The 27311-nt window shown below is 47.3% G+C and overlaps 1 protein-coding gene across 2 annotated transcripts in view; it reads right to left on the reverse strand.

Moving 5' to 3' along the window:
* Positions 1-25717, reverse strand: part of MLLT1 (MLLT1 super elongation complex subunit) — a 31649-nt gene extending 5932 nt beyond the window's left edge. Inside the window, exons 1-10 of one of the 2 annotated variants that reach the window (XM_041416032.1) lie at positions 25564-25717; positions 21791-21971; positions 18853-18935; positions 10023-10166; positions 8402-8527; positions 6636-7181; positions 2467-2554; positions 1647-1758; positions 386-485; positions 133-204 (exon numbers count right to left, since the gene is read on the reverse strand). In XM_041416032.1, coding sequence (XP_041271966.1) covers positions 133-204; positions 386-485; positions 1647-1758; positions 2467-2554; positions 6636-7181; positions 8402-8527; positions 10023-10166; positions 18853-18935; positions 21791-21971; positions 25564-25575 — 1464 coding nt within the window. In that variant the 5' untranslated portion in view covers positions 25576-25717. Of the gene's footprint in view, positions 1-132; positions 205-385; positions 486-1646; positions 1759-2466; positions 2564-6635; positions 7182-8401; positions 8528-10022; positions 10167-18852; positions 18936-21790; positions 21972-25563 lie in introns of both variants that reach the window. The other variant, XM_041416023.1, reaches the window with a different exon arrangement.
* Positions 25718-27311: the final 1594 nt, after the last annotated feature.

A 27311-nucleotide genomic window follows, 5' to 3' on the forward strand; every position in this document is an offset into this window, starting at 1 on the left:
GGGCCTGCCCACCCTGCTGGGGAACAATTCCTGCCCAAGATCCCATCCATCCCTGCCCTGTGGCAGTGGGAGCCATTCCCTGTATCCTGGCACTCCAGGCCCTTGTGAAAGATCCCTCTCCACAGGACACACCTTGTCATACGTTCCCTTCTTCAGGATCTTCTCTGGCTTGTTACAAGACTCTGGGCTTTTCCTTCCAGATGCCTGAGGGGAAAAGAAACCAACAACAGGACCAAAATTAGCTCAGGAAACATGGGGGTGTCACACCAGAGCGCTGGAAAGGGAGGAATCACCTGTCAGCTGAGGACAGGAATGGGGAAAATGTGGTGCATCTAAGAATTTCCAAGGCAGGAAGCAGGGGAGGTGGGAAGCAGGGATTTCATACCTTGTTGTTTGCTGGGGGCAGCTTCTGCCCAGGAGGTGGCTCCCGGCTGGGCGGGCACGAGTCGGCGCTGTTGTCACTGTCACTGTCACTGAGGCTTAGTCTGAAAAACCACCAGCAGAGAATGAGCATCACCAGCAGCAGCAAACCCATCACCAGCTGCCAGCTGAGCCACACAGAGCTGAGTGAAATCTTCTTTATCACAGACTACTGCACTGGCTGGGAGAACAGGTCACTGGAGATTCCAAGAATCCCTTTTTTCCCAGTTGATGTCACCCTGCACTCCCAGAGCAGGGAGCTTAAGGTGACACATTACAGGCAGCAGTTCAACTCTGGCATCCACAGCCCCCTACAACAACAAAGCACCACTTCCTTTCACAAACAGCAGCTGTTCAGGAATTCCTCCCAGTGTTACAAAGTACCTGCATGAGAGGCTCACTGACACCTCCACAAGCAAAAAAAGCATTTTGTGCTGCTGCTGGTGTAACCTCTAAGATTTCCTATTTATTTTCATTCTCCTTTGGCCCTATAGATATGGCAGGTATCCTACCTGTGGTGAACTAAACTGGTTATCCCCTAAAGGTCTACAAAAATACCCTTCTAAGTCCCTCCATTATTGTTTCCTTGATGATAGGTGCAAAATGGATATTTGTTTGTTTTGGTAACCACCACCAGCATTTCCAGTGTGCAGCTGCTCTCTGGGCCAAGCATTTGGGTTCAAGTATTCACTGAGACTCCAGGTTTGGGCAGTAACAGCATTTCCTGAGGGAAGCAGGTGAAGTTCAACTCTTTCCAGGGCTTGGAGCAGGAAACAGCTGTCACTGAGTCCAGAGGAGTGGAGCAGCCAACACAGGGAGGGCAGAGAGTGAGTCCTGAGCCCTGTCAGCCCCAGGCAGCCAGAGCAGCACACTCTGCCTGCCCCCACAGATCCCTAAGCTCTGCAGATCAAAGGTGTCACACTCCAGCAGCTCTGCAGAGATCTGAGGGTCACAATTAGGTGACTGAAGGGGCTCAGTCACTGACACTTGCCAGCTCAGCTCAGCACCTCCCAGTGCCTTCCCCTCTTTGTGCTCTGCAGCCAACCCTGCTGTCACCACCTCTGTGTCCCCACCCTGTGCTGAGTGACCCCACACATCTGCCCTTCCTCCCCTCCCACACAGAGCCCTGACCTTTTGATTCCTCCCTCCAAAGGGAGAGCACCCAGAAATGCCAAATGCAGAGGGCAAAGAGCCACCCAACCCCCCTGCTCTGGATTTGTTACCACCTGGAATCCCGGCTGACGGGGTTTGCTTTGACTGCTGCCTCCTCTCCCGAGGAGCTGTCGTCATCGTCCGACTCCTCCGACTGCAGATCCTCCACCATGGAGCGCAGGGGGCCTGGGCAGATGGAGAAGGGAGCTCAGCACCAGGACACAACCAGCACGGCTCCACCCAGCCACGGCCTGACCCCTGGGAGGTGGCACTGGGAAAGGACACCCTGTGCAGGCTCGGAGCTAAAGCAGAGCTGACAAACTTTACAACTCCCTCCCCTCCCAAAGCCTCCCCCTCCCTTCCCAAACGAGAACAAAAGGACATTTTTCATGCCTGTGGGGCTGATTTAAATGTCACTGGAGACAGGAGCAGCACAGCATTTGCTGCACTTGGAACATTTACTGTTGCCAGTTTCCCTCTCTGGGTTATCAGTGGAAGGATCTGAGAAAGGAGCTGTTACACACTGGCAAAGTGATGAATGGCACATTTATAATTTTTAATAAAACATAGATGAGACTGGAGGAGAACTGTTCTGGTGATTCTACAGATCAGGCAGCAGCAACACATTCATAAACTGAGGCAGAAACCAAAGCCAAAAGGGAAAGAACCAAATCCAGAGGGATTCCCTACTCATAAATTAGCTGCCAAGAGAAGAAAAATACTTGTTCATGATGTTATAACATTATTGCCTTTTCTTGCTGAAGCATCACAACTCCAACACATGGCTGCATGCAAGAAACTGTATTACTATAGTGCTGGAAAAGCACATTTAATTCTCTCGAGCATTTTAAGGTTACACAAGGAAGGTTTTAACAAACTCTTCTTGCAACACACCTTGACTGTGGTTCTGAGATGGCTCGAAATCAGAGTCAGAGCTGGAGTCGGAGCTGGAGCTGGAGTTGGAAGGGCTGGACTGGACAGACTTAACCCCCCATAAAAGGGAAACAAAAGAAAAAGAATCTTAATCTTTCTAATCCAGAAAACCAGAGCACAAAGCACTGTGAGGAAGGAGCATCTACAGCATCACCCATCACTGAATACAGTTCTTGGGGTTACAGAAAAAAACAAAAAGTGAGGTGAATAAAAACAACATTTATGGAAGTCTGGCAGGATATAGCTCAGCACTCCTGGGAGCAACATCAAACCCCTTCACACCACGAGGTTCAAACCCCCCAAATGATGATATGGAGCATCTGAAACACATTTAAATTAAAACCCTTACTTTGAAGTGTGACAGATGAGCAGCACAGAACCCACAACTACCCAAATCTCTTAAAAATTGTATTTATTGTACCCACCAAGGTTCCCTTGAACCTCAGATTGATCACTGACCATGGCATCACAGAGTCAATGAGTGGTTTGGGTTGGAAAGGACCTTAAAGATGATTTAATCCAAAACACTATGCCAGGTCACTCCAAACCCCAATGTCCAGCCTGGCCTTGGGCACTGCCAGGGATCCAGGGGCAGCCACAGCTGCTCTGGGCACCCTGTGCCAGGGCCTGCCCACCCTGCCAGGGAACAATTCCTTCCCAATATTCCATCTAACCCTGCCCTCAGCCAGTGGGAAGCCATTCCCTGTGTCCTCCATTCCTTATAATCAGTTTATTTTTCCTGCTGGCTCTTTCAGGCACTGGAAGGCCACAATGAGGTCACCCCAACACTTCTCCAATGAACAATCCCAGTTCTCTACCCTTTCCTCACAGACATGGAGATGTCTACCCCAACCAGCTCACATGACTCCAAAATTAACTCTAAATTATTATTATTATATCATAAACCCAGTTGTTTCTACACCAGTTTGAGTGATCCACTGTACTATCTCCACTTAAGTGTGAAAACATAACAGAGACCAACTCAACCCTTGTGACCCCAACTCGTGTGTCAGCACTTGGCAGAAATAACAGGAATATCCTGAGCACTAAGAGTGACTAAACAGTAAATGAACTAGTGGTAACAGCAGCAACCAGGAAGGAAATTTAGGTAAGATTGGGAAATTTTAATGGTAAATCCGATACCGGCAGCAATCACCTGCAATAGCCTTGGGAACCGCCAGAGGGCAGAAGAGGCCACAGCAACTCCCTCTGCCCCCCAGCAGCTCCTAAAATCCCTTAAAATGGGTTTTTTGGTACTCAGGGGGGTTCTAGTTTAAAGATTCTCAAAGCACTGTAATATCTTGCCTTTTTAAAAGTAATTCCCTGGAAATCAGCATTTCAGTTTCACTGTTTCGTTCCTAGGAATCCACTTACTACTGCTGCTGCCAAATCCTGATGCTGAAAAATCACACATATTCACTGATAAATAATTTGGCACAGGAAGGGTTAATACTATAAAAAACTTGAGACAGGCACAAAGAGACCCAATCCCTGTCCTGGTCCTGCTGGTCACACTGTCAACCAAGTATTGGTAAGATTTTCATTATTTCACTGTAAGAAGGGGGAAAACGTGTCAAAAAAATGGTATTACAACCCTTGGGAAGGGTTCAGAAGCAAAGGAGAATAATTTAACAGTTCCAATATCAGGTCTGTTGGCACACTGCAGCAGCCCTGGCTGTTTATGGAAATTCCAACATGGAAGTGGAGAGCAGAGAGAGCAGGTTGTCCAAAGGAGCTGTGGCTGCCCCTGGATCTCTGGGAGGCCAGGCTGGATGAGGCCTGGAGCAGCCTGGGACAGTGGAAGGTGTCCCTGCCATGGCAGGGGATAAAAGTGAATGATATTTAAGGTCTCTTTCCAACCCAAACCACTGTGGGATTTTATGAATTTTTTCAAGCTAACAGAGCACAGCTCTCGCATCTGACCCACAGCTCCAATCCTACATCCCTCATGCCTGGTGATCTGCAGGTCTTCCCTTAAAAATCCCTTAGAATTAACTTAACAGGAGCTAAGCAGCAGTTGTTGGAGATAACCCATCTCCCTTTGTCATTAACACCATCAGCTCTTTGAGAGGAGGAGGATGCAGATGGACACGCTCCGTGTGCTCAGTGACTGCCACTGGGGATGTGACTAAGGCAAAAAGCTGCACTGCCTCCCATCCCTGCCTCCCCCTTTTGTCAGCACTGAGGCAGCCAAGCATGAGGCCAGTTCAGGGAACTGGACTTGATGGGGCAAGGAAAAAAAAAAGTTAAAAAACCCCAAAAGATTTCTAGCAGGAGCTGAAACAGCAGGAGAAACTGTGCAGTGTCCCCCTCTGAGCTCCCAGGCCAGGAGCACAAATGGCAGCAGGGCTGCTCCTCTCCACAGCAGCCTGCAAAGATGTCAGCTGGGAGCCACCGTGGAGCTGCAGCCCGGAGCTGTTGCACAATCCCCTGGCTGCAGCACAGAGCTGATTTAAGAGTTTCCGGGCCCTGGTCCACCCCCAGCTGCTCCCTCACTCAGGGATGTGGCTCCCACCGGCTCCACACTCAGCAGTGCCAGGAGAAACCCTGGGGCAGCAACCGGCAGTGCTGGGAGCAGGGACATGCCCCAGGGTGCAGACACTCCAGAGCCCGGCTGCTGCAGCCAGCCACTCTGTGCCCTGGGGCTCAGGTTCCACAGGGGCTGCCACCGCTCCCTGTCTGTCACACGGAGTGTCCCCAGCAGCCAGCAGGAGCTGGGCCAGCCAGGACACTGGGCAGGACAGGCTGCAGCAGATGCTGAGCCCCCCTGTGGCCCCAGGGACAGCCTGGCAGCACCATCAGCTCACACTGCTGGGACCAGAGGGAATGGGGACGCCTCAGGGACAGTAAAGGACACTCGGGGATCTGCACAGTCACAGGTTTGCAGGGAGAGCTGTACATCTGGAACTGAAATGTGGGGCTTGCTGAGCACTGCTCCACTTTTGTAAAAGGATAAGAGAGAGGAACTGCCTCTTCTTAATGCCTAATGTGAAAATTTATCCAGCTGGGAAGCAAAGTCATAAAATCCCAGAATGGTTTGGGTGGGAAGGGACCTTAAAGCTCATCTTGTGCCACCCCCAGCCATGGGCAGGGACACCTTCCACCATCCCAGGGTGCTCCAAGCCCCATCCAGCCTGGCCTTGGACTCTTCCAGGGATGTGACTTCTCTGCAGAGTGGAATTAACACTTGCCCAATAAACTCTTCTACTAGGAGTGCTGCAGAAAAAAAAATCCTTCCTGACAAACACATCAATATTTGTTGTATCACAGTGCTGATTAAATCATAATACAAACTGTCCCTAGAAAATTAATCTTAATAAAATAAACCCTTCTTAAAGTGGTCAGGAGGAACCAGTTCCAGAATTCTCATGACATTATCCTGTGAACCCTATTACAAGATATATGGTTTCTTTATAACAAATATACAAGTGAAAAGTAGCAAGAGTTTGGATTTGTCTGTTCCTTCTTGCATTTTTTTGCCTTCTTTTGGAAAACACTTTTTAGAAAACAGAGGATGAGGAATGTTCTCAGTTGTAAAAAGGAAAAAAAATATTTAGACAGCTTTTAAAAATAGTAGTACAAGAACATAATTTGTTTTATGTTTCACAACACAACTTATTTAGATTTAGTGGCATGTGGTTGTATTTTGAGCTTCAGCCAATGGCACATTTCTTACAGGCCATGGCAGGAAGAGGGGCTTTATTTACATTTTAATACTGGGTTTTTTCATTACCAAAACTGAGATGATTTCCTTCTTTTCTGAAATAAGATCACATTCTAAAACACTAACATCATGAGCAGGCAGAAAGTCTCTCTGTATCTCTTGTAGCTCTGTAGCTGTCACTGCAAGGGATGAATGAGGGACCATAACCTTAAACTCTGACTTTTAGGTAACTGCCTGCAGATAAACCTCAATAAATTTGTATCTGAAACAGGAGCTAAATCACACAGGAGGAACTTTTAATATTGACTGGAATTTCAAAGAAGAATTTTATTTGAGATGCAACCCAGGCTAAGTATTTACCAATTTGCTGCTCTGTCTTCTCTGAGAGATTATTTTTAACATCTTTTTCAGGCAGGGATTTAACATCATCCTTCCACACTCTGGTAAAGAATAAATCCCTACTCACCTCTGACTTGAAAGAAGTTTCATCCTCTGAGTTTGACTCCTCCATTTCCACAGGCTTTTTGATCTCCTTGGCCTCGCTCTCAGATTTTACCTTTTCCACTTTGGCATTCATCTTCTCCTTGGTTTGTTTCTTCTCTGGATATGAGGAAGACGAGGTTCTGGGAGATGTCCCCAGGATATTCTTTACCCCTTTGGAGCTACTCTTTTTTTGTTTTTTGGCACTAGGCTTTGGTGACTCCACATTGGAGGGCCTCTTGCTGGAAGACTTTAACTCCGGCTGCGGCCCTCCCTTTGGAGAGGTGTTCTCCAGTTTGGTCTCCTTCACGGCCAGTTTTGGTTCCTTGAAAGCAGCTTTTGGAGGTGCCTTCTCCTCCTTAGGCAGTTTGTTCTCAGTTGGTTTTCTGGAGGAGTCCTTCAAAGGCTTGTTCTGTTCTCTCTCAAGGTCTTTGGAGGAGTTTTTGCTCTCAGAGTCTTTCCTGGGCCTCTCCCTGTGCTCCTTGGTTACTTTATGTGGCTTGGATGCTTTGCTACTTTCCTTGTTTGTATCCTAAAATTCAGCAACAGAAACATGCAAGCTGGGTATGAAACTGCAGCTCTGCACAGAATGATAAAACACATCCTCATAAATCACACGGCAGCGTTTGTTCTGTGCAGAAACCCACCCCCACATGCCCAGGTAAACATCCACACTTCCCTCAAGCTGCTGCACACAAACTGGCAGTGGGCACTTCAACATTTAGGAAACATGTTATGCTCCTTTCCAGGGTCTGTCAAAGGTTTAGAAACATCTACAGATGTTTAATTCAGGTTTAACCTCACCAGATGCAGTTCTCAGGGTACCCTGGAGAAGGGGAAGCAGGAGAATGCTGTCTCTTTAGCAACTGGCAATTTTCACCAGAGCTCATCTCAGAGCCCTTTATTTCTCTGCTGTATTTTCCAGTGCTTAATTCCTGACCAAAATTAAATCAGCCACTAACAGGTAAGTCATCTTCACTCTGTTTCATAACATGAGAAGGCATAACTGAAGTGCCAGAGTGTTTAGAGCCCTGAAGAACATGGCTATCAGAATTGAATTACACTGGGAAATGAATTGCTGTTAATACCTGTGACTGTTCAGGCTGATACAGTGCATGTAATCTGCTCCAAAACACATTGCTTGGGGATTGTTTCCCCCATGTAGGATTATACAAAAATAACTTCAGTACATAAGGGAAAAAAAAGAAAAAAACTTGAGGCTCTTTGGAAGTCTCAGGAGCTGGCTACTGCTGGACACAAACATCCAGTCTGGAAAGCACCCGCTGGAGCAAGTGAAGCGTGTTTGATGTTCTCTCCAGCACTGCCCTGAGGACAGAGGACAGTCACTGCCCTGACTGTCCAGTCAGCCTTCCAGCCAAGAGGTGCAGGGCCTCGGAGCGCAGCTGGGCATGCCAGAGAGTGAGAGAGCCCCAGAATCCATCCTCAGCATCGGGGACACAACCAGAACAATCAGAGAGGTTTTCATCCGCCTTTAAGGACGATACGATTCACCAAAAATTCCCAGTCTGGCACATTTAATTTTCTTTTCAAAACTTCCCTGGAGAGAAGTCTATCAGATCATAAAAAAGCCTCCTAGAGGCTGGGAAGTTCCAGACCATTAACTACTGAACTGCAGAGTACAAGGAGGTTCAGAATTAGCAGCAGCCAGGAACAGCTGCTGAACAAGCTCTCAGCAGCCCGGCCTGAAAGACTCCCTCACCTCAGGCTGACCCAAACATGTGCTGCACTGACCTTTGACCCGTGGGAGGGTTTGGTCTTCTTGGGATCAGAGAAGGCAGAGAGAGGTATCGTGGGCAGCATCGGATAATCGGGACTTGGCCTTGAAACAGTCTCTGCTCCTTCTGGCATCACCATTACCTGGGAATAAAGAGGAGGGAAATTATGTCTGCACAAAGTCTCACGGACTATTAACTATTAACACATGATTATGTTAAGCCACTTGCTCAATTAACACACTATTATTCATCTTTTCAATGTTTTTTTCTTCGCCTGCTTAAAGGCCATAAAAAGATATTGTCTATGGAATGCTCAGTTTCAAGGCAACTCCTCAAATACAGAATATTAAAGCCACAAAACTGAAAGGCAGCAATGCAATATCGAGTGTCTTTCCCAAAGGGAATGCCAATATTCTGAGCACAGGCAGGCAATAAAGCTCTGGACAAGAACTGTGTGTTCTGCTGCAAATGCTCTTCCCCTGAAAAAGAGTAGGGAGAGAAATCTGGAAGGAATGAGCAAGATTTCCTTGGTTTATGAAAAGCTGAATTCACTGTTTCAGGGGAAAAAGGAAAAAAACAGGGCTTGGGTCTCTCCCTTCACAAAATCTTAACAGCAAACACTGAGCTCCATGGAACAATTCCCTTCTTACCTTCCCTACATCGTCAGGATAATTCTGTGGAAAACTGCCACCAGAGAAAAGGCATCAAAAGTGATTAACAGCTGAAACACCTCAGTACACAAGGACTAAAATATCATACTGTGAAAATCCTAGAGAACAGATGATGTTCCAGCCATCCCAGGCCTGAAATGAGCACCTTCCTCTCTCTGCCCAATACAGGAAAATACTGGCACACAGTGGAACTAAAATCACCGAGTGAACTGGATTGGAAAGGACCTTAAAGCTCATCTTATTCCACCCCTGCCACGGGCAGGGACACTTCCCACTATCCCAGGTTGCTCCAACCCCTGTCCAACCTGGCCGTGACATCCTGTGGCTCATTAAAAACTTCTTGTACTTTGTGGTTTGGACTGATTTGCCCAGATCCTGCAGTTATTTGAGGACCATCCTTTAGTCTATCACTACTCATTACCTTCCCAGATGGAAGGGTTCAGCTCCTGTAGCAACCCATACTTCACTGGGCCTTCTAGAGAGTATCTATTTCCCCCTCCCACATCTATTTTCACTCTATATTGTCCAATTTTTCATTATTTTATTATCTAAGCCATAAGTAGCTGATGCCAGGTTTAGAGGTCATTTATTGATCAGGAAGCACTAACTATTAAGTTTAAAAAATATTAATAAAGAATGGTTTGAAAGCTTCTCTCTTTTCTTGAGCTCTTCTGTACTGACCCAGCTCCTGGCACCAGGCAACATCCACAGCAGATCCCACTTTCCAGAGGGGTTTTCTGCTTTGGTATTAATGCTCACATTTAAATTGACAAAAGAAGTGTCACCAATCACACACCAACAAAGGATTTGCTCTGCTGCAAGTGCTGCAGCCCTATAACCACGAGTCAAAACTGGCTGGGTCATCTTTTAAGTGAATGTAGAAAACTGTTTGGAGCCTGCTGGCCTTAAAGAAACCTCAGAGCAAAACAAGCCCACTCCTTTTAGGATCCCAAATTGGGCACTTACCCCTCCAGCCCTGATGAGTTTGCGCCTGAATTCCTTGGTGGGGTTGTTGAAAGTCAGTTTCTCACAACGAAGGTGGTTCACAGGTGGGTTCCCCTCCAGATTTAGGAACAGGTCATATGTGAAACAAACCTTTTTGGGCTCCTCCTAAAAACAAGAAAGGCTTTGGGAAACTGGAAGAAGCTTGGCAAGCACACTAAGTCTGGGGATGCGAACAGTCACTCCTGAAAATCCCAAATAAACCACCAAGTGTTGCATTCATGGAGTTTTTCACCATGAGATCAGAGAGCTGGAAATTAAACTGTTTGTGCTTGAGGTTAACATTGTTCATCAGTAACTCAGGCATGAGGCTTCTCACTGCAAAAGCAATGCATGGACACAGATTTTGACTGAAAATTGCCTGCTTAAAGCTGTTCAAGTCTCCCCAGAAAAGCAGATTCACAAGCTTTATGCACTACTGTTTTCACCAAAATTCAGATCCTATCTCCTTTGGGAAGCAACTCTGTGTATCAATATTAAGAAAAGCATAATCCTTTTTGAGAGAAGGAACAACTTCTGAACTCCCAGGATCTCTGCAGGCACCGAGAAAAGATTAAAGGCAATGGGAAAAGGATGGCTTGGTTTGTAAAATCCTTTTCAATATGCATATTGCAGGGGCTGAATGGGAAGATATCCCAGGCTTTTGAACTTTCCAAGGGCACTTTCACCCAAGCAATCCAGAGTTTGTATGAGTGGTGGGGGATCATCTGCGCCTCACTGCCTCTGTTCCACCTGCTGCGTTTGCAGCACAGAATGGAAGAAATCCCCCTCTTTTCTCCCCCCACCCCCAAAACTGCAAATACTCTTCTTGTGTATTACAAATATCCACAGGACACCGCCTGGTGTTTGTTGCAGTTTGCATTTCCAAGCTGGAAATTCACTGTGGCAAGAGAGGCTCTGCTGGGAAGCCCAGCGAGGCCGGCAGTGCCCTGCGCATTTCCATGAATGCATCCCACGTGCCTCATTCCCTGTGCAGCACCGAGCAGCTGCACAGCAGTCTTTTCCAGAATTCCCTTCCAGCAGCTCCATTTCCTGGTGCAGTGGCATTGTTGGATGGGAACAGGCACTGCAGGCTCCCAGCCCCAGCCATTAGATTTGCTGAAAATAGGTTGAAACAGTTTCAGACCACCCTGGTTCCTGCTGTTTGCTGCAGAGGCCATTCCTTGGACAAACTACACCTCTAACAATGCAAAGGGTGGTAGCTACACCTGGTTTACATCAAAATCAGTACCCTGAGCTCATCTAGGAGTTGAGGTCTTGGATCCTCACCCTAAAACAGGGGCAGGCATCAACAGACACAGAGGAGAGTCTCAGATTAACGCGCTGCCAACACCAGGTATTCAGACCCTCTTTTGGGAAAGTCCTGAAGAACCCACATGCTACTGAAAGGAGTTCACTAAAACAGATACATGGGAGGAAAAAGAAAAATCTTGCAAAATACACTGCCCTGTCATTTGCTTGTTTTCCATGCCTGTTCTCATTAACTGAATCATTAGCGAGCTCTGCGTGTGCGCTTGCTGCAGTTCAAACAGCAGCTGCACAGGGTCCCTCAAAGCCTAATAAACTGAAATGAAGGATGAATAGAAATCCAAATGTGGCCTAATAATGGCTTCTAAAATGCTTTCCCTGGTTTACTGATTATTTTCCCTGGTAAATAGTCTTGGCTCTATCAGCAATAGCAGGCTTTGGTCAGGAGATGTTTTGCCATCCCATTACCAGCTCTGCTTTGTCATTTGCCCATTTGCTTTCCAAGCAGGAGAGAGGCAGCAAGATCCCTTTCCCTCTCACCTTGGGTATCCCATTTTTGGCTATTTTTTCACAAGCACCAAAATATTTATCATACGTCTGTTGAATTTTTGTAGAATTAAGGCAGATTTTTAATGTGATATTCCTCCAGTTCAGAGATCACAACTAGCCTGGGAATGAGCCCCAGCAGAGCGCTCTGATCATTAAAATCTCCTTTGTATCCCCCAGGCCATAAGGAGCCCCCCGCCCCCCCAGTGAATAGCTGAGATTACAGCACTCCTAAAAGAACCACCACAAAACTCTCAAAGCAAAAAGCTGCAAATAAACATTCTTTCCTTTACTGCCCTCACTGCCCAGCTAATGATTACAGCTCAGGCCACTCCAAAGCTTAATCCATCCGGTCCTCCCTAAAAGGTTCTTCCCCCCAAACAACCATCAAGGGGAAGAAGGGGGGGAGAAACCCAAGGAAAATCTCTCTCAATTGACCCAGACCTACCCATCCTCTAACTTTAAATGAAAAGCCAGGCTGAGTCCACAGTGCCACACTTCAAAGCCTTTCTCAATAACATGTTGGGATCCACACATCCTGCTGCAACTCACAGCAGGTTCTTTCTCACCCTCCAAACTTTGGTTCAGACAATCCTACACACCCTTCATGTACTCATGCTTCAGCAACAACTACACACACACAAGCCAAGCTTTGCTCTTAGAGAATTCCACCTTCTGACATTCCTTGATGTCAATCAGAAAAACTGACAAGGGAAGAGACTTTGCTGCTCCCAAGACTATAAGCTTTTCTAAAGGGCCCTACATCCAAGAAAAGCTTTAAAAAAGGGTTCATATCCATTTCTAACTGGCAGATGTGAATTGTTCAGATTCAAATTCAGTGACTCATTTGGCCATGCAATGGTTAAGCTGGTGCAGGGATGTCTCAGCAAGGCACCTCAGAACCTCACTTTGCATCTGCCTCTTAAGTCCCAGGATGCCAGAGAAGTAAACTCCAAGTGAGCACCACAAAGCCAGGGCTTTTATTTGCAGCTGCTGTAAACTTCCCTTCATCCAGTGAATCCCCCTATTCCACCTCCAATCTCCTGAGCTGGGTACATTAGCTTTTATTTTTACTGCTTCCTGTCTGCACCGCCTGCCACTGAGCTGTTATGAGCTCTGAAGCTGCTTTATTTTTCCTTTGAGTTCTGAAGTAATGGGTTAAAGTTCTTTTGGCACTTTTCGTAAGAGAAGGAATTTTTAAAAGTCTTTTGTTAAAATTTCCTTGTCTTGTTTTTAAGGCAGGGTGTGCCCTTTGCCACTTAACACAAATCAAAAGAATTTCACTGGTAGCGTGCGCATAAAGCTCATAAATCACTTTTAGAAAGCCATAAAACAAAATTATCTATAAAAATCTAGCACACCAAGGAAGCAGGCTCATGGTTATTCAATAACTATAACATCTAACACCACTTCCCTTTTGCTATAGATCCAGCCTGACAGAGCCATTTATCCGGAACGTCTGGAGAAATGAAACCCCTTCCCAGGCTGGTCCAACCTGTCTGACTGGTCCTGGAGCAGCTCCCAAACAGGGCATTGGAAAGGGAATAGCCCAATATTCAGATTTTGAAATAATCAGCCTTATGTTACACTCAGGAATCCATTAATCACCCTTATCTTTTGGGAAATTCTCTAGGGTTAAGCATTTAGGACTTTCCTCCATGAGATGTTTATTACTTTGCTGGAAAATCAGATTTTCCTAATATATTTTTATTACATATATATATATATATAATGAGTACAATAATTATTTGAGTATAAATAATATAGATTATTGTAAATACATATCTTTATCTACTCACTACTCCAAGACAAGCACTTAATAATCTACTAACTCTTACAAATACATGGTATGAAGCTGGCATGGCTGATAAAGCTTCTGTCTTTGCAAACACAGCCTTGCCACACACTGCAAATATATCTAGAAATACATATATACGTATTTTCAGCGTCTGGAGGTGCCCATGGATGTGCCACACTGAATGGCTACTCAAACACACAGAGCCCAGGGTTTGGCCCTGCTCAGATAAAAGAATGGGTAGATTGATAATCCATCCTAATTTCGGACAGGAAAAGGTAAAAGCAAAAATTCCCTGGACAACAGCAGCAGGACAAAAGGAATTGCTTCAGGTTTGGGAAGGAAGATGGTAAAGGACAGACCTAAAATGTTTCCCTCAAAGGGCACACAAAAGGGCAAGTTTCACTCCTCCTTGCCCAATTTTCAGCAACAATGAGTAAATTCCAACAGGCTGAAGCTACTCCTCCTTTCCTCAAACCTGTGCACATCCTGCCCAAAGTGGCAATTTCAGTAAAATCAAATGTCTCATGCAAACACAGGCTCTTCAACCTTCCTTAGAAGTACTTCCCTGGCCAACACTTGCCCCAGCCTTCCCCAGGAGCATTTCCCAGGCCAATCCCTTCCTGATGGCACAGTCCTGACACCAGTTGTAGCTGATCCCGTTTCACCTCCCTGCCATATGTGCAGCCCACCTACAACGTCTCCACTGAGTTCCTACTCTGATACACAAATAATTCTCCCCTTTCCCAATATTTCTCTATTTGTTTTCTACATCACTTCTACATAGGTTGCAGAAGGGGTAAAATATGCTTATTTTTCTTTTGAACCTCACTGGAAAAATCAAACTAATTTCTCTGCTTTCTTTGCTTATCTCCTTCTCACTAATAGGAAAAGCCCAAGTTCCATGTATCCATTATGTAAATCCTGGAAGGCTTTTATCTCTAGCACTAAAATTAGGAGGTAGCATCATTAAAGAGACTTTAATACAACATCTTATCCATGTTGCATTAATATCATCTGCCTTATATCAGAATAACATGAAAATCTACTAGACCTTTAGCTTTGTGGGGAGGATTGATCTAATTTGATTAGGATGCAAAAAATGTCACAGGGAATGAATACCAAAGCCAGACCTGTATTACAGCCTCCAGATTACAACGTGTACCACTAGAAGAGATTTATTTGGAGACAACAATGAAAAAAAGCCTCCAGACTGTTGAAATTGAGGGGGAGAGGGAAGGGGAAGAGCAGGAGAAAAACAGCAACGCATTTGTTGTACCGGGTTTGTATCGATTGGAGCACCAGAAGCCACTCACAGCAGCCCTCGTTACAGGAACACAAAGGATTTCAAAACAAAAATAGCACACTAACATTTCCAGTCCAAATGATCTGCTGTCATTAGCCAACTCGACTTCCAAAAGCTTTATCAATCAACCTGCTGAGCCCCTGCCATTTGTTTTTCAGGATCAGTTACAGCAGCAAAGGCTCTGCCAGTGTTAAAGGAGAACACAAGTGCTGTGGCTGCTCAGAGCCCCCAGCTGCCCAGGCTCCCTGCAATATTCACAATTTATATTCTGCAATTCAAATACCAGCGCTGAGAAAGCACTACTCATGGAGGAGCTGGATTGCAGCAGAAGGACAAATAAAGCCCAGTAATGTTCACAGAGGATGAGAACAGGCTCTTACACCTTTTTCACACTCTGCTGACGCTTCCCCATCTGACAAAAAGGCACCAAGAGCATCGAGACTGCTGCTCCAAACACACACAATGATAACAAAAAGGGACTCCAACACAAAGAGTCAATGGGCAATTTTATGCCAAGTTGCTTAAAAAATCCCCGATGAAGTTAATTAAAACAGTTCTTAGTAAAGCTGTTCCTTCCCAGAGCACAGGTTGGTATTTCTTTAGCCAAAGCAAAGAGCACACAGGCTCTGACAGCCAGCATTTGTCATCCCAGTAACAAATCAGAACAGGGAAAGGAAATGGCTAAGAAAGGAGGCTTAAACTGTGGAAAAAAACCCATTTCAGCCAACCATGGCAAAGATCAATCTCCACAGACTGGCTCACTCCCTCTTTAAATCCTTTCTCTTCTCACCTTCACAAAGCTCAACATGCATCAATAAACAAATCCCAAAGCCTCTGCAAGTCTAGTTTCAGCTGAGGACACACATCAACAAAAATGTGTCAGATTGTGAGGAACATATGGCCTCAAAACCCACCCAGCTCCCCTGCCCAGTCACCTCCAAAGAGCCTTTTCACCCCAATCCCAGAACCAATCCATACCACCTACCTGAACAGAATTACTCAAGGATGAGTCCCAAATGCTGTAATCAATTCACAATATCTGCTGTACTCACACCAGCTGATCCCCACCAGTGTCAACAGGTTTACACAGATCAGAGGGAGAACAAGGTCTTGAAGTAAAGAAGACTTTATTTGGTGTTTTAACACCATCTTCTTTACATCAGGAGAACAGAGACTGTATCCTAAACCTTTGCCATTCCTCCTCCTCCCCTTTCCCTATCTTTTTACTTTTTACTTTATACCCAAGTCTTTGCATTCCTGTCCTTGCAGAAGTATTTACCTCTTACATTTCCTTCAACTCCACTCACTGAAAATTATCTGAGCTCTTAAAATTCCCAGATGGCATCATCACAGGGCAGAGGTGGACAGAGGAGCCCAACTGAATATCCTGAGTTGGAAAGGATCCTCAGGGATGCTCAGCCCAGCCCCTGTGCCTGCCCAGCCACCCCAACAAGCCCACCCTGAGCACCCCTGAGAGCTCCTGCAGCTCTGGCAGCCTTGGGGCCGGGACCATTCCCTGGGCAGCCTGGGCAGTGCCAGCACCCTCGGGGGCAAGAACCTTTCCCTGAGCTCCATGCCAAGCCCTGGCACAGCTCCAGCCCTTCCTGGCCTCCTGTCCCTGCTCAGCCCCTCAGCAGCAGCTTCTGAGCTCCCTGCAATCCTAAGTCAGTTCATGGCTAAATCTGAAAACACATCTTTGTTCCAATGATGTGCTGGAAGATGGAACCTTTTCCCTCAATTACCCCTTGGCCCAATTAAATAATGAGAGGTGCTGCCTGAAACTCCTTAATTAGCAATTTGTTAATCAGCTTAAAAATGGAAAAGAACTTCTCCAGAAAACATGCAGCTAAAAAAAACAGGGCAAAAATGAGTGTTTTGAAGATCTGTAGATTTGAAAACAATTCTGCAACTCAACCTGTTCTCCTATTTATTTGTCATGATTCTGAAGACCAAAATGTCAGAAACAAAGAGCCTTCTCCTAAATTAACAGCTCCTTCCATTGTTTCCAGGGAGAACAGAGCCCACCTATTTCCCTTATTTATAAAAGCCACCTCTCTGCTCAGTGCTGGGGAACAACTCTGCAGTCACGTGCGTGGAGAAACAATGAGGAGTGATGACCCCAGTGGGTGTGAAAGCAAGTTCTAGGCAGAAAAGCTGCCAGCTCCATATTCCATGAGGAACACAAGAATATGAGGGACAGAGGGAGAAGAAAACACAGGAATGCAGATGGCAGCCACAGAAAATGTGAGCACCTCTGAAGAGACACAGAAATGAGGGAGATCTGAGGATTTGTGAAAGAAACCATTGGAGAGCTGCAGGGAAAAGGGAAGAGTGGGGAATGGCTGGGTGAAGAAAGGAAGAGAAAATAAAAGGAAAGGGTAGAACTAAAACACAGTTCACCCCCCCTAGGCATTAGAGATTCCACTTTTAAGGAATCAGCCTGGAGAAGTTCACATTTTTTGGTCAGGAGTCTAAAGGATCTTCAACCTGACTTAAGCCAACACAGTGCAGATGGAGAATTTTACTGGTTCCCATCCAAAACCTCAGAAAAGCCATGAGAAGTAGAACTACTTTCAAGCTTTTGAGGTGTTTTTGTTGCACTCAAGTCATAATTTCCAGTGTTTGCCCAAAAAGCTGCTTTTATCAACAACATTCACCCCCCAGCCCCTGCCTGCCATTCTTCTTCCTAGCCTTTTGGTTTACCTTACCCACCCAAAAACCAACTTGTGGGCAAAACATTCCCAGGTTTAGGAGGGCACTCAGTCTTCTGTGGCTCAGTTCCATTATATGGCTGATTCCTCCAACCCATAAAGTGGGGTCAGGGCAATGTGGTAGGCCAAGAACCCAGCCCAAAATGCTGATTATTCAGAGTGACACTGCCAGGAGAGCATCCTGGGCTGGAGTGGGGACAGAAGGGAAGAGCAGACAGATGTTTGTGGGAGGGACAGGGAAAGGAGGACGGGAAGCTAAATAGAATGAGGCTGTTACATGTGGTCTGCTGTCAACACACCTGGGGTAAGGGCTGGTGCTCAGAGAACTGAGGGGGTGGGAGAGCACAGATTACAGGGATGTGGCTCAACATTTTTGGTTTAGTTTATCTCAGTTCCCTCTTAGGGATCATAAGCAAAACATTAGTTTTTATTTTATGATTTAAGCAGTAATCAAACCCAGAAACATCCATTATTCATGTTTAACAAAACAATTTAACTGAAACTGAGGTAATATGAACACAAGTGCCCAATTCCCTGTTTTCATAACCTACAGCATGTGACCTCTGTGGTAGACTTAAAGCAAGCAATAAATCCAAATTTTAACTTTCATATACTTGCTGGCAACGCATCTTAAGACTTAAAATATTTAGTGTTTTCTTTCTGGAAGAGCACTGAGTAAGAACAAGGATATCTTTAAGACAGCTCTAAATACTTGTGCTACACATGCAAATGTTTGTCTTGGGCCTCTGCAGATTTCATACCTATACAGTTAAATTTAATAAGCTTGCAAATTCAAAAGCAGATTTTTTAATATTTTGAGAATCAACACAGTGTTTACAAATATTTATAGCATCAGTGTTTTATGTTTATTTACTTCCATATGTACATAAAATATTTTAAATTGCTTTAATAGCCTCCATGCTGAAGAAGCTACAAGTGGCACAATCTCTGCTCAGAATCTCCAGGACCATCCACTGTCCTGGTATCACCTTTCTATCCAATTCCATTTCTGCCAAAAGCTTTCTTTTGAAGTCTGGCAGGAGCTTCCAACTCCCAGTTAAATTCTATTTATTAGACTAATAAAAAACACACACATAAAACAGTCACATAATTTAGAGTCTTTCTGTCAGGCAGTTTCAGGCTCTGGCACAGCTCAAAACAATTAAAAGACCAGAAATCAGATTCTACCTTGTTTTTGAAGTGCACTTCAATGGGCATAATGAAGCCAGCGTAGCCAGACTCCTCCACCTTGTAGGGGGGCTCCTTGCACACTGAAAGAGAACAAATAAATGTGAGCTTGGAATTCAGCACAACTTTATCAGAGGCAAGAAGGAGCTGCAAGAGGAGAGCTGGGCCTCTTGACGACTCAGGGCACAGTTAAAGCACTGACCTTTGTGTAAAAACCCACACAGAATAAGATGGTGGCCACAGGCTTAGCTAAGAACATGAAATCTGTTCTTGGCTCCTCCCATGGAGTGGAAACATAAAACACTGCAGGCCCGAGCCTCAGTGAGATCCTTCCCCTCCTGTGCACCGAGATACAATTACATTTCTGGGCAGGCCCACAACAATGCAAACTATCAGTTCCAAGTGCCTGGCAAGGAAAGGCCAAGATCCAAAAGGTGGAACAGCACAGAAAGGTAAACTTTACTTTGATGCCCTATTTCTGAATCAAAACACTACCACACACAAGCAGGTGATGATTTTTTCCTTGAAACGCTCCCCTGCACTCCTCCACGCTCACAGCTGGGTAACGGCCACGCTCCAGGCTGCTGCTTCCCCCACAGGTGAACAAACCTGAAGGGCAGGTGAGCGCTGCTATTTATTTCACACACAAGGAAACACGAGGAGGAAGGTGAACCAGTTTGCTGTTAAGGTCAGAGCTGCTTAGTGCAGAAACAGCAATTAGAAAAGTTAATTGCTTCTCAGAAATTAATCTGCATGTCCCTGCCTCAGTTCCCCCTGTCCCGCTATCTGGTGTGGGTTCATGCTCCTGAATCCTTCCTATTATCCATTCCAGGATATCCAATTTGAAGGATTCCAGGATCATTTCTTTGGCTATGATGTAGCAGCACACAGCAGCTGCCAGGAGAAACATGAGACCCACACAGATATTCTCCCTCTCAGGAACCGGATGCACTTGCATATAATTTATGCACTACAATATATGTAAATAAAGTCAATTAGGTAATTAGAGGAATTCAGTGCAAATCTTTTGAGTTTCTCTTAAGAATTCCAAGTAATTAATATGATTAGGAAAGAGTACATCAAACCTAAAAGCACACAAATTATTTTTCTTTAATGTAGCTGTATTATCCCCTCCCAGCTCTAAGCACTTCTACCATCATTAAGGCGCTGGAAAGCAGCACTCCAAATGCAACTGAGAAAAAAGGGCATCACTAAAAATAACAAAAACCTCTAGACTTGCTTTAACTTGAATTTCATATAAGAACCCTGTCATTTAGAGGGAAAAATCCCAAACCAAAGAGCAGTGCCAATATGGCAGCAGGAATCTTAAGCCTATCTGCCAAGCAGCCTTTGTTCCTCTGCCACTCTATTCTGACAAATTCCAAGGGCTCCAAGAGCAATCTGCCAGCAGCACGAGCCCACCTTCAGCACCAGGGTCTGCTCCAAGAGGGCACCATCTGAAAAAACCCTTCCAATTAAACTCAGGACTAGGAGAGGCATTTGCCACAGTACTGAGGTACAACCCAGACATGCCTTGGTCAAAGGCACACTTTGTGGCATTAGGAACAAGCTCAAGGAAGCATGAAAAATCCAGGGACTGGGAGAAAATACCCCTGAAAAGGCAGATGATACAGCACTGCCTGAGCAAAGGCCATGGTCTTGTATTGCCAGAGGGCAGGGATGGATGGAATATTGGGAAGGAATTCTTCCCTGGGAGGGCAGTGAGGCCCTGGCACAGGGTGGGCAGAGCAGCTGTGGCTGCCCCTGGATCCCTGGCAGTGCCCAAGGCCAGGCTGGACAGGGCTGGGAGCAGCCTGGGACAGTGGGAGGTGTCCCCGCCATGGCAGGGGTGGAATAGGATGGGCTTTAAGGGTCCTTCCAATCCAAAGCACTCCAGGATTCTATGTACTATTCCAACACAGTTATTTGTAATAAATTAATTACACTAGAAGACAAGAACGTAACCCACAAATTGTATTTTTATTCTATAAATTAGCTTTCAGCTCAGTCCTGCACCTGCTTGTCATACAGTTTGAAGGAGATTTTATCAACACACAGACCAGAATCACACCCTTGTGAATGTGAGCACCTCTCAGTTCCTTTCCACTGTGGACTCCCACAAATACCCAATGTCACAGATTGTCCTGAGGCATCCTGAGTGTCCTGCTCCTGAAGCAGTATTTCCCAAAAATGCACATTACAACAATTCTCAGGGGCAGCTTGTATTTCTCAAAGCACTAATGCTGCAGCTCCAGTTACACAATCCTACACAGAGGTAACTGCACTGCCCCTGAGAAGGGCAATTCCTGCTCCTCCACCTCAACCTCATGAGCTCCTGCTGGCCCATGCCAAGAATAAGGTTCATTTTGCTAAAGAGACAAAAAACGAAGTCAGAAAATAACACTCCAACCCAACCACAATGACTGCACTGGGCTTGCAGGGGGAATGTACAACAAAGACACCATCACCCCATGGCAGCATTGATTTCTGCTGGGCTAAGGCTACCTAAACTGGCATCTGAGACTAGAAATTGCAAGAATCTGCGAAACTCTCCATACCCAGTACACATCTGAGCTCAGTATTAGAGCATCTCTCATGTGCTTACAGCTTTTGCTGGTGAATTCTAACAAATCAAACCCATCTTTCCCATTGTGTAACATGAATTATCTTCTGCTGTCACTTGTGTCTCGAGAACCTGCACATACTAATGCTTAAATAAGATGAGAAAGCAGCTCACCTCCTGCCCTTTCAGCAGAAGAAAGGTCCCATTCTCCCTGACCTTCCTCAAACACAGTGGGGAAAGGTTAAAGCTGGAGCGCACGCAATGGATATTTCTCTCCTCTTTAAGGAGATATTTCACAGAAAAGCGACAGTTCAACGCAACCTCGACTTGCAAAATGCTCTTTCACAGAGATAAACCGTGCCCAGCCCCTCTGACCTCGCTTGGGTTTCGGGAAGCTCTCGTGCAGCCGGAAGACGACGCGCTCCACGAAGTGCTGGATGTCGCACTGCTCGGGGCCCCGCACGAACACCATCCAGTCATGGGTGAACCCCTCCGTGGTCGGCTTCTTGCGCAGCTGGGCCCGGTGCCCCAGCTCCAGCTTCACCTGCACCGTGCACTGCGTGGGGACAGAGGCGGGAGCGTCAGCAGAGAGAACACAACACCGTGCCGAGGACACCGCATCCGCCAGGGAACACAACGGCCCCCACGTGGGGATCGGCCTCAGACGGCAAACCGCGGTTATGGACGGCAAAGTGCCACACAAAAAGCTCCCAGCACCATTTCATACCTGTTTTCTTCCTAATATTCACATTGCAGAGAAAGCAGCTCTAAAAGAGGGATCGGTTTCTCTGCCTCACTTATCAGTTAAATTGTCAGCAAAGTCCTAATTGAGGAATCTTTATTTCTAGAAAGTGTCAGAGACAGAACTTGATGTTCACAGCTTACAGAATTCACAGCACTGACAGAAAACTCATCTTGAAACAGGAAAAATCAGATCATGAATTGGTGGTTTATGATATTCTCTAGAATATATCACTCACCAGACGAAAATTATGTTTCCTGTATGGTTCTAAATATATTTTATTATCTCACTTTCAAAGACCAAGTTAACATATCTGCCTGTACAATGTCCAACACTAAACTGACCTAATTCTGATTTGCACTCCTAAATCCTACTCCAACCTCTGAGTAACAGAGAAGGTGTATTCCATGTCAGGCTCAAAGCAGAAAAATCCTATTAAGTGCCTTAAAAACGAAATGAAGTTAATGGTGAAAATCCACCTAGTATTGCAGACTTCACAGCCAGGAGAAAGGAAATGAATTAAACAGATGTAACAGAGAAAAGGCAAATGGAAATCAGACACAAAATAAATCAAGGAAATCTTTAGAGCCACATTTGTAGACAGAGAAAAACACTCAAGGTACCCAACTTTTGTGCAGATTTGTTACACAAAACTGAGCAGCATTAGTGATTCCAAACTAAACCTACCAAAATCCAGCTTCAGCACCAGGAGGCTCATAGAAAAAGGGGCTGGTTTTAGTCCCTACCCCATTCTTCACTTCAGGCTTGAAAATAAGTGTCTTGCACTTCCTAGCAAGTCCCAATTACCATTGGGAGAGGCAGCATTATTTGTCATTACCTATATTACATGTTGACCTGGAGCCAAACCAAGGGCATGTTAGACAATGAGCAGGGAAAGAGAAAGCTTCCTGAGCTCCAGACAAATGTTTAGGGAAAGTATCATCCTTATTTTCTCCCTGACACACTGCAGCAAGGAGTGTGTTCACAATTAATGCTTAAAAACCACTTTGCATCTCCAACCCGAGATTTTTTCCAGAACGTGGTGAATACTTGCTGAAAAAGCACAAGTGACTCCATCTCAGCCTTCTTGTCTTTGTAAAAAGCTCTCACAGGAGGTCTGCAGAGCACCAGGCATCAAAGCCTGACCTCCCAAATTGCAGTCCAGTTCCAATTTCAACCATAAGCCTTAACACACTCTTTCAGGCAGCTTAAATCTTCACAGCAAAATACCTCCAGCCACCCAACGCATCAATCCTAAGGCTCGGGGACAAACTCATCTCATTAATTCCTTCACCATTATTGCTACAGCATTTCTTTGGGATACCTTCCTCTGCAAGTTCTCTTGGCAGGCCATTTTTTCCTGTTCTTAAGGCTTATCTACAGCAGCTCCACCTCGCTCCTGCACTAAGAACCAAGGCCCAGGGCCGGCTGCTCTTTCATGTCGCATTAAGGGCTGAGAAGAAAGGCAAGGTGTGCTTCTCTCCCAGCACAGCAATCCCTCCAACGCTGCAAAAGCATTATGGAGCAGCCTGCCGAAATCCTCAGCTCACATTGGAGTGTGCCTGCAGGCCTGCTTTATCTGGGATGCTTCCCACAGTGTTCACATCCCCTGAGCCAGTCTGTGCCGCAGCCTCACGTTATCGATTCCGTAATTACCCTTTAAATCCTGCTACTGTTGCCAGTTACTACCCCTCTCCTGAGAAGTGCAAATGACTGTCAGGCTACAAAATCTGCCTTTCCGAGTTGAAACGGCTGAGAAATTGGAGCTGAGAACCAGATGGGGCTGTGTGGAAGAGACCGAAATTAAACATAAAAGAGAACTGTTTAACTGAGAGTGAAAGTTGTACTTGCTGCACTCCTCACACCCTGCTCCAATTAACAATCGCTGTGAATTAAGCCAGAAGTTGAAACACATTTGAAAATAAGATCTCCCAACATAACCAGCATCCAAAGTTGCTCCGCTGAAAATGGAGGGTTTTTTCCTTTTTTCCCAAGCGTGTCTCTCAACAAAGGGAAATCAGGATCCTATTCAAACAATTTGTAATAATACAAAGGAGCCTGCTTTCAACTTCTCAATAAACATTCTGAAGGCTGCTCTGGTTTTTGTTTGATGTGCTAATTGCCTGAAAGCCATCAGCAGCTCCCATTCCCGCTCCTGCGGGTGATTATCCGGGATAGCGGGGCTCGTTCCGAACCTCAGCCCGGGAGGTACCTGTTACCCGCTCCCCGCACACAAAAGGCTCCCCATCCACATCACCTCAGGTAAACATCCCGCACGCATCCCGGGACCCCCCTGGCCTGCAGGGACTCTCCGGGTGGCATTAACCCTTCCCGGTGGCATTAACCCTTCCGGGCGCGGCTCGGGGGCTGGGGGTCGCCCCCTGGCACGTCCCTCCCCGGCAATAATCCCAGGCAGGAATTTGCGGGAAATGCTGCTCACACCCCCCGCCGCGGGTGAGGCTGCGGCGGCCGCCCACGGAGGGGAGAGGGCTGAAACCCCCCCAGAAGGGTGTGGGGAGGTGTCCCCCCTCAATGGGATTAGGGAGGGGGTGTGACCCCTAAATGCGGGGTGGGAAGGAGGAGTCCCCATCAAATGAAGGGTGGGATGTGCCCCCCAAATGGGACTGGGAAGATGATGTACCCCCCAAATGGGGGGTGTGGAGGAGGTGTGTCCCCCAAATGGGGGAGTGGGGAGGAGGTGTGGCCCCCCCCCCAAATGGGATGGGGGAGGAGGTGTGCCTATGCAAAAGGTGGGGGAAGGAAGAGGTGTGCCCCCCAAATGGGGTTAAGGAGATGTGTCCCCCCAAAAGGAGAGTAGGAAGAAAGGCGTGCACGCTCCCCAAATTGGGGGTGGGAAGGAGGTGTGACCCCTCCCAAACTGGATTGAGGGGATCTGCCTCCCCCAAAACGGTGTGAAAAGGAGACGTGCCCCCTAAATGGGGCTTGTAGGGAGGAGGTGTACCCCCACAAAGGGCTGTGAGGAGGACGTGTGCCGCCCAAACGGGATTGGAAAGGAGATGTGCCCCCGCACCAGGGTGTGGGTAGGAGGACGTGTGCCCCCCAAATGGGACTGACTAGTAGATGTGCCCCCCAAAAGCAACTGGGGAGGAGGTGTGCCCCCCCATAGAGAACGGGGAGGAGGTGTCCCCCTTAAAGGGTGTGGGGAGGACATGTACCCCACCAATATGAGGGGTTGGGAGGAGGTGTGCCCCCAAAGAGGGTGTGAGGAGCAGATATGTCCCCCCAAAGGGGGGCGATGCCGCCCAGCTCCCCCTTCCCGAGGACAGGGGCGGCCCCCCCATTCAGGGTCCCTTCCCGGGGGTCCCTCCCCTACGTGCCCCCCATTCTGAGGGGGGGGCGGCACCGCCCCACCCCTCCGGCAGCGCGGCGCGGCCGCTCCCCTCACCTGATTGTCCATGGCTGGGCACAGCAGCGCCGCGGGCCCCGCTCGCTCGCTCCCGCCGCCGCGGCGGTTTCGCTGCCCGGTCGGCGGGGCGGGGGGGGAGAGAATCTCTTCCCCCGCTCAGTCCACGAGCGAAGCCGCTCTGTCCGTCCCCCCCACCCCCGCCTCGGCCGCCGCCTGCTCGGTCGCGGCCCCTCACGGCCCCGCCGCCCGCCTCATTGTGTGTCACTCACAGGCAGCGCCAGCCCCGCGCCCGCCCCGCGGAACCGGAAACCGCCTCAGCGCCACAGCGGCCCCCGCGCGCCGCCAATGCCCGCGCGCCGCACGCCGCGGGGCGCGGCCCCGCCCTCCTGTCCGTGATGGACAGGAGTATTCACCAATGAGAGGCGGGCGGGCTGCGGAGTGGGCGGTCCCGTGGGCGGGGCTGGCGCTGTGGGTCAGGCGGGGGGCGGGAGCGGGGTCCGGCCGCCCCCCCAGCCCCGTGAGGGGCGATGTGGCGGCCGCTCAGCTCCGGCCGCTGTCCCGGTGCTGTCCCCGCTTCTGTTCCCCGCGATGTTCCTCTTAGTGCACAGCCAACACAGGGACCAGGCGTGTGGGCCTCGCCGTGCGCTGCCGGCCGCGCCATCCCGCCCCTTCTCCTCCCATCCCGCCCTCGGCCCACGTTTCCCCGACGGTGTGTTAATTCCCGACACAAATGAGGTGGGAACAAGGGGAAACGAGGGAAGCCGCAGGTTTTGCGGCGGGCTGGGTAGCCCGGGATGGCCGAGCAGGGCTCGCCTCGTTCTCCGCTCCTTCTTGCGCCTTTTTTCTCTCCGTCTCTCCCTCACGTTCCCCCGTCTCAGTTTTCCCCTCGTTGTCTTTCATTTTCCTTCAGCGCTCCCCTTTTCCTCCTGCCTATCTCTCGATTCCCCTCAGTTTCTCTCATTTGCTCTCGTTCCCCCCCCGTTTTCCTCACTGCTTTATTCTCCCTTGTTCTCCCTCATCTTTCCTTTGCTCTCTCTCATTTCAATTGCCCACACTCTCATTTTCTTTCCATTTATTTCCTTTTCCTCTCAGTCTCCCTCATTTCTCCCATCAATCTCCCACATTTTCTTTCAGTTTCCATTTTACTCTTGGTGTTCCTCCTTTTTCTTTCTGTTTTGCTCCTTTCCCTCTTACACTCTTTTTCACTTGGTCTCCCTCATTTTCTTTCAGTTTCTCTCATTCCCCACTCATTATCTCTCCTTTTCTCCTCAGTTTCCCTCATGTCCCCCTCAGTTTCTATTTACCCTGCAGTATCCCATGTTTTCTCTCATTTTCTCCCTCAATCTCATTTTCTTTCAGCTTCTTTCCTTTTCCTCCACTCTCATTTTTCCTCAATTTTTCTCATTTTCCCCCTCATTTTCTTTCATTCCCCCCACAATCTCCCACATTTCCTCTTAAATTTCCATTTTCCCCTTGTCTCACATATTTTTCCCCAAGTCTCCCTCTTTTCTCTCCATTTATCTCCTTTTCCCTGTGGTCTTGCTAATTCTTTTTCCCCTCAGTCTCCCAGATTTTGCCTCTCAGTCTTCCTCATTTCTCCCCTCAATCTCACACATTTCCTCTCAGTTTCCATTTTCCTCTCAGACTCTGTCATTCCCCTCATTTTTTCCCCTCAGACCCCTTCATTTTGCCCCTCAGTTTCCACTTTGCCCCTCACTGTCCCTCATTCTCCCCTCCATTTCTCTCCTTTTTCCCCTCACTCTCCCTCATTCTGCCCTCAGTTTCTC

Source organism: Onychostruthus taczanowskii, unplaced genomic scaffold, assembly GCF_017590055.1.
Source record: "Onychostruthus taczanowskii isolate IOZ18803 unplaced genomic scaffold, ASM1759005v1 scaffold106, whole genome shotgun sequence".
Classification (NCBI taxonomy): Eukaryota; Metazoa; Chordata; class Aves; order Passeriformes; family Passeridae; genus Onychostruthus; species Onychostruthus taczanowskii.